At 39.3% G+C, this 7,869-nt stretch overlaps 1 protein-coding gene across 4 annotated transcripts in view; it reads right to left on the bottom strand.

The window, feature by feature from the left end:
• Positions 1-7,774, bottom strand: part of zgc:153615 (schwannomin-interacting protein 1) — a 10,041-nt gene extending 2,267 nt beyond the window's left edge. The window contains exons 1-5 of one of the 4 annotated variants that reach the window (XM_076876830.1): positions 7,644-7,774; positions 7,148-7,338; positions 4,046-4,155; positions 379-496; positions 52-258 (exon numbers count right to left, since the gene is read on the bottom strand). In XM_076876830.1, coding sequence (XP_076732945.1) covers positions 52-258; positions 379-496; positions 4,046-4,155; positions 7,148-7,267 — 555 coding nt within the window. In that variant the 5' untranslated portion in view covers positions 7,268-7,338; positions 7,644-7,774. Of the gene's footprint in view, positions 1-51; positions 259-378; positions 497-4,045; positions 4,156-5,927; positions 6,146-7,147; positions 7,339-7,643 lie in introns of those variants that run through there. The other 3 variants (XM_076876829.1, XM_012916695.5, XM_004542640.6) reach the window with 3 other exon arrangements.
• Positions 7,775-7,869: the final 95 nt, after the last annotated feature.

Here is a 7,869-nt window from a genome sequence, read left to right as displayed (position 1 = left end):
TCCATGGAAGAGGGAATTAAGACCTCTGTGCATAAAACCCCTCTGACTCACCAAGTCAGCCACAGGTGAACGTCTGTGAAGCTGAATTTGCCTCTCTACCTCCACCTGCATGCGGGCCATGGGTCGAGCCAGAGCCAACGCCACCCGGGCCTCCTCTTGCAGCCTTCGCTGCACTCGCCAAAACCCACCGCAGTCATCTAAAGGATCTGAATCCTCCTCTCCAGTATCCCGGTCCGACAGAGATGAGCTCTGCTTACTCTGTATAGGAAGTGAGCGATACTGTGATGCAACAACAACTGCGGTCACCTCACGAGTGTAGTGGAACAGAAACACACATAAAACCCACATATGGTGACACAGAGAGACTCGGACACATACCACAGGTGACAGCGGTGTGTCTAGGCTGGTCTCTGTCCTGCTGTCTTCAGCATCGCTGTCCTTGTCGCTGCTGCTGTCATTAACAAAACACACCTGCAGGTTCACCCCACTCTGCAGCCTGAGAACACAAATGCAATATTCAGAGGCGCTCAGATCGCACCCGTTTTAGTCAGAATCACACATTAGAGAGCACAGGCCAATGCTGTTTGCACACAAGAAGCAAACACCATTTAAAATGCATATAAGCATGAAAAGTGGTAAGGCAAAGAGTGAAAACAGTTCATCCATTCTCTTCCGCTTAGTGAAAACAGTCACTTAAAAAAAAAAAAAAAGACAGCGTCAGAAGAAAGTTTCACAGTTTGCTTATGAGTTGTGATTCTGAGGAAGACCAACTGGATTTTTACACCACAACACAAAAAGTAATTTGCATTTGTTTAGTTTCTTGTCTATTTTCTTTGTTTTCATTTGTTTAGGGCAAAACTTATAAATGCATTTGAAAAAGTGAAAATCAGACAATAAAGGTTATGTTTGAGTTATTTCATTTGATGCTTAGCTAAGTCTACAGGCCTATTTAATCTTGCTGTGTGTTACGCTTTGATGTCCTGCCTGTCAATGTATCTGAATTTTGAAGTCTGTAACTCAGTGTAGCAAAACAAAAATTTCCTGATTTTTCCAGCTGTTAAAGCTTCCCAAGATGTTGCTTCATTACAATGGCGTGGTCCACACATTCATTCTCATATTAACTTATAATTAATCTAATCAACTGTTTTTGCTGGCTAACACCTGAATGCGAAATTGGCTAACAATAATTCACATGATATTAATTCATTTTTGTTGACATTTGTTGGATTCACATGTCAGTGATGCAGTCTGGGTACACATTGGTTAGGGCTGGTCAGTTCACCTAAAATGAACCAAAACCAACATTTAGAACCTCTAACTGATTTAATCTTACGAATGTCGGTTATTTTTAAAAATTATTTTTATTTTTCTGTCAATACAGAATTCGTTTAAAGCACACTCTGCCCTGTCCAGTCTGCCACATGGAAGCATCATGTAGGAAAAGTTAAACATAGGGCCAAATAAAATTAATGTGTCCCTTATTTGGAGACATTTTTGGCTACAGGAGAGTCAACCTCAAACAAAAAGAAGAAAACTGAGAGAAAAATGGTTGAAGCGACCAACAGAAATACCGCCAGTATATTTCAACACTTGGAGCACAACAATATTACATTAGCTAACTGCTCAAGCTTTAATTAATATTAAACATTTAGTTTAGCGGCATATTTACAATAAAAAACCTAATTAATTAATCGCAATCAAGGTAAAATGTTTGCCCATTGACTTTGAATTTCTGCATATATTCATATTTCCAGTGGTTCCTCCATATTGGAATTTTTGGCACATCCCAAAAATTGTTTAGCTAGATCCAAAGATTTAATCACAGATATGGAAACAGCATAGTAAAGCATAAAGCCTTTTATTTATTCAGATTTGTTACTTTAGGTCACACAGCAGGTTAGGATAGTATTCATTATGAAACAATTCATCCGACTTTACAACAATGTGAGCAAAGACTCTTTTTCCCATTTCATAAACAAGGTCTTTAAAAATGGTCGGTAACATCTCTTATACAGAAGTGAAGGAAAAAAAACCTTAACCTCAGCCTTTCCAAGGGTTCAAAACACCATTTATTCAATTCCAGATCATGATACTGAAAGAACCTAACAACCCAAAGTAACCTTCCCCTACACTAAGACAAAAACAATTACTTAAACAACACCTCACTAACTCTTTTTGGAATTTCCACCCTAAACTACACCCCGTTACACCTTTACCTCCAACGGGGGAGGGGGTCACATGCTCAATTCCACCAATTGTAGCTGTGGATAACTGTGTCAGGCATTACTTCTTCTTTCGCAAGCTGACGAAACTACTTTCTCAAACATCTACAGTAACGAAGGACAGCCCCACTGTGTGACATAAACTAAAGGGTATTGTGGGAAAAAGGAAAAAAAAAAAAGTTGGGAGCCAAAAAGCTACTGGAGGTCAACTGGTGTCACGGAGAGAAAGAGTACTGATGTAAGTGCTGCGGCTTTGGTTAACCACGGGGAGTCTGTCATAATGCAAGTCGTTCCAGTTGCATTACATGTTTTTCTATCCAAAACTGCAGACGTGAAATGTCATTTCCATGGAAACTAGTATGTTATTTGATTTCTATCAAATATAGTACTATTTACAATGATATTTTATAAGAAGATATAAAATATTCTCTAAGTAAGTAAAAAAATTACTGATCAACTTATTTTATTTGCATTGCAAAAATAAACAACAAGTCTGACAAATTTAAAAAAAACATTGAATACTAATGTTTAAAAAATAAAATATTTGGATATTTCGGATATTTAAAAAAATATTACACTGTCCTTTTATTTTTATTATTTAATGATTTAACGGGCAGGTTGGTGGCACAGAGTTCGAAGAGAGCTGTCTGATTTGAGAACATCATGTCTGAACTGTGTCCCACCATGAAGCTGGGGCATCGCTTAGTTTCTGTGTGGGCAGCTCATCATGCAACAGAGGTTAACCACAGTGCCATGCTCTACGTTCCCATTCTTTCCATACTCTCTAGATAGCCCAATGTCAGTCCCTTTAGACTGACTGTAAACATAACTGTGGCACTCCGGGAAAGCTTTCACTTTCACTTTGCATGTCTGTGACTTAAATGACTCACTCTCATCCTCTGTTGTTGCATAGTCCGTATGAAACCAGCCATGATAATTAAACGTACACACAACTCCAGAACGTCACTGCTTCTAGATAAATTTCTACCAAGGAAAACTATTCCACCTCCCTAATTTGTTTGTTGTAGTTTTCAGCTAACAGTTGTTAGTCAACAAATGACGTAATCTGATGATTAATCCCCTCTCCTGGCTGTAAAGGTCTTAACCCTTTAGCACCCAAGTATAATACAGGTTAAGTGGAGTTATTTTGTACATTTTCTCTGTAAAATCACCAGATAACTCTCATTACTGTGAATCATTTGAATTTCCTCTCCCAAAAATGGCTGAGGACTTACAGTAATGTAAAATGCAGGTAATAAAACCTAGGCGGAGCTGAATTTTATGTCCTTCTTTACACTGCAGTATTTTGTGAATGCTTTTTGCTACAATGATACACTAAATATCCCCCCAAAAGCTCTTCTTCTCTTCTTTCTGAAACCATTTGAATTTTGTCTCTAGCAGAAATGGTAACCGAGTCAAGGTCATTTGAAAGAGCTTGTAAAATGGGCCCTCCACAAGGCCTATTGTAAATAAAGGGTTAACTTAAGGTGCTTCCATGATACAGTTGGCATCTCAGAGAGACAAAATAAATAAATACATACATAAAAAAAATATTTTCATGAGAGCTAGACTTTAATATGAAAAGGCTTTGTGAGAACTGAGAGCTTCAGGAAACCAAATGAGTTTGATGAAATTCAGTTCACCAAATTTCAGTGATTTTTTTATTTTTTATTTTTATTTTATTGTACATCACTGCGCTCGGAAGATGTTCAAATGCAGTCAGAATGACATATAAAGCCAACAATCTATCACATTATTACTGTTACTATTCAAAATGAACCATTCTCTTCTGCTTGCTCACACATACACTCAGTCAAACGCACCGAGACGAAGGGCCGTTCTTGCTGCAGCTGGTGTAGATGACTGGCTCATCGTCATAGAAACTGCCAAGGGCAAGTTTCTGCCTGATGGACTCTCTCTCATTCCTCTGGGCCTGCCACAAACAGAGAAACGTGGAAGCACAAAGAATATTAACACAGACGAGGCTCCTGTGCTGCCGTCTCTCTCTGCTTGATTTGCCAAGTGGGTCGCTTATTGACAAGGAAGACTGATGAAATTCATAAACAAATGCATAAATTCAGGTAATACCAAAATGAGAGGACACTCTCATTTCTTCTAATCAACTATAAATCCGGTTACACCCGATTAAGAGGGAAAATGTGATGAATTCACATCTACCGTCTACTTTTGATTCCATGTATGAATATGAGTATTAAAACATTCATTATCTGCTACTACTACCAGCTGACAGCCTGTCCAGGATTTCTCATCTGATGCGTGTAAACAGTAGTATTGAAATAGATGTATAGAAAATGATTAAACGAATGAATCTGGCAGATGCAGTCCTCATTAACACTTCAGAGAAACGTACTGTTTCAATTCTGAGAGACAGTGCACATAATTTTTTTTCCCCCACAGGCCAGGCCCAGAAAAGACTGAAGAATGAAACAAGAAATAGGTGTATCTATCCAGTTATGTCAGTGCATCTGAATGCATTTTTATTAAAGATCTTTGTTCATTACAATCATAGGATTGTAGTGACGGTGAATCATCCATAAATGGCTTCTTTCACTAATTTATGCATCACATTTCATCATCAAAACAGCAGGTACTATTTAAACTGGTTAAAAAAATTCCATTGCATTCTTTTAGTGCTGCTGATTCAAAATGCCGTGTCACTGTGGGCTGGTGTTTTACAGCTTCCTCTTCCTATGTGACTAGTTTCTTTTGACCGACGTCCCATTTTTCATACTTTTTGTTTCACTTTAATGACATTGGATCTTTATGTTCTGCCCCTTTTCCCTCATCTGTATTTCTCATTCTTTTCCCCTTTAACCTTTTGAGCTTCCACACCCGAGCCTTCTATCTCGTTTCCTTTTATTTCACTTCATCTCAGCTTTCAGTCTGTAGCTCCCCCTTTGAACCGATTTCATTTTTTCCCCTTGGATCCTCACAACATGATTTTCTATTCTGGCATCAAAGGGAAAGTATTTATATATGATGGATTTGAGCCAAAAACATCTGCTAAAGCTGCCTGAGTTTGTGTGTGCTCTTTGGAACCACACATATATTGAATAACACTTCTAAAATTAGGCACGTTTCTCTTATGTTTCAGCATTTGTACTCAAAATAGCTGCAAAACTGATACATACACATACACACACCACTACACCCTCTTTTTTTTGTGACGCATCCTTAGATGAGGATGTGACGTAAAAGCATAAATGAGTTCATCGCCATCATTCTCCAAACCAACGTTGGCCCCTGCTCACCCACTTCAGACATACAGATGCCCTCCTTACTAACAAAATGACTACACGAGCACATGCACCCCCACAAGCCCAAAATTGTACCCCTTATAAAGAATGTACATGGTATGATGAATGCAAATGTAGAAAGATTTTAGTTCCTATTCAAACAAAAGATAGTATAACATACAATGATATAGATATCAATGATCTGAGATGGAAAATTGTGTCAAATCTGACTGAACAAATGCAGGAGCATACATATTACACAGATATATTCGAGCACAACCACATACGAACACGCCCACTCCCTTTTCCACTCATCCCATACGGCTGATTTATCTACAGCATCACACCCATGATGGATACCTATCATGTATACCTTTAAATAGCTTGTTAAATGCTACAGACCCATCAGAATCACACACTAAATGCAAGCAAATACAAATCCACACACCTGGTAAATGCGTTTCTCTTGGTGCACCATCCTTCAGCGCATCGTACTAAAACAGCCGTCCTGCCCTCCTCTACACTGCAGTGAAACTAGACCCAGGAGACCCTCTCTTATACCGCAGCTCCGTGCAGGAGAGCGAGGGTGGGAGGAAGGGATGACAGAGCGGGGAGGGGAGAGGCAGCAGATAGGGGAGGGTGGGGAGACGTGGGAGCAAGAGAGGAAGGAGTGGGCAGCGACGGAAGCAGAGGAGGAGAGAGAAATCAAGGGAGGGGAAAGAAGAAGCTGCTCAGTGCTGCCACTGCTTTCCTGATCTGTTATCTGTACCTCCATCTTCCTCTATTTTCTCTCTTGCCTTCTCCTCTTCACCTTTCCTTTACTGGAAGGAGAGGGACAAATAATAAATCTGTGTTTCTGATAAATTGAGGCAGACATTTTGGATCTATAAAAAAAATGGCAGGTGGACTAGGCTAGAAGGCCTAATGGATGAGAATGCAACAAAATACTTAGAGGCCATAGCTGGTTCTCTAATAGATCAACATCTGATTATTGGCCTTACACAGCGTAGTAGATTTATTATATTTGTTTTGTCTTCTGGAGGAATTTCCTACAGCCTCATCCCACATCAAAGGTACAAGTGTAATGAGCCGTAAGAGGCATAAGGAAGCACATGACGCATTTGTCCACATGTGCATAAACAACCAGTGTTGCACACACACACACACACAGGCTTGCAGTTAGTTCCCACAGTGCAGTTGTTCACTGATTAAATGACTAAAGACTGAGTCATCTTCCTTCTTTCATCAACATCAAGCCAAATATTCTCAGTCTCTCCATGCCAGGAATTTTTGCTTATGGAAAATATGCTGCATATATATATATATATATATATATATGAATGCTGCATGCATATAAAAACAGTTACAGAACTGCATATTGCAAATATGGCAATAAACACAGCCTGTTGTTGCACTTGTCTTTTACCCAAATTTAATTTTTTCCCTATAGCACATTCCTTTTTATTTGGAGAAGTCTCTTCAACAGCTACAAGAGACGTAGCCATCAGAATAAGTGTCCTCATTTATTTCCATGTGTGGATCAAACAACAGACACAGTGAATCACTCACAGAGATGCTGGACAGCCTGGTTCTTGCTACACTGTAACAGTGATCTGCCTGTGGTGCAAAGATATCCTTAAGCTCCTCTGCCCAGCTGTGACTGTTTACCATGCATCCTAGTCTTCCTCCCTGATGCTGTGCATCTTCCCACCAGTGGCACGTTGTGGCCTTTCTAGTGAATACGTCTCCCTCCTCTTCCTCATCCATGTCCACATCATAGTCCTCCATAAAGATACAAAGTAGAGTAGGCGGAGCAAATTTTAGAGATGGAGGAGGAGCTGAGAGATCTGGTCGGGAATCTAGCCAGACATAAACAGGAGAGGAATACAGATCTTTGACCAAAATTAGTTGTTTAAACGACGGCTGTTCCAGTCTATTTAATGCACGGTATCTTAATGTTTCCTGTGGTAGCATGGATAGAAAAAAATAGATTATATAACAAAATGAGATTTAAAAAATGTAGAATTTCAGTCTGATTTTAATCCTTTCATTAAGTTCATTTAAACAAAGCCACAAAATAAATCTGTAGCCTGATACAAACATCCAAATTCTTTGTCACTAGTAAAAAGATAAAGCAAAATCCTGTGTACCACAAAACGCTCACCTTGGCTAAAGAGATGAAACCACTTCTTTAAATGATTGAATAATTTAACCAGCTGCAGCAAGACACACGCAGTGTTGCATGAATGATCTACTTGATTTCTTGTTCTGGAGCTCTGGACCCTCCAAGTAGTGTTTAGAAAATGAAGTGGCTGAACGACAATGAGCATGTCTGGATTCAGAGTCCAGCATTACACGTCGTTCAGTTGTCACGTGTGGTTGAATTTCAG

This window comes from Maylandia zebra, linkage group LG18 (assembly GCF_041146795.1).
Source record: "Maylandia zebra isolate NMK-2024a linkage group LG18, Mzebra_GT3a, whole genome shotgun sequence".
Taxonomy (NCBI): Eukaryota; Metazoa; Chordata; class Actinopteri; order Cichliformes; family Cichlidae; genus Maylandia; species Maylandia zebra.
Note: the sequence above shows the minus strand (reverse complement) of the source record. Positions and strands in the feature narration are given on the sequence as shown.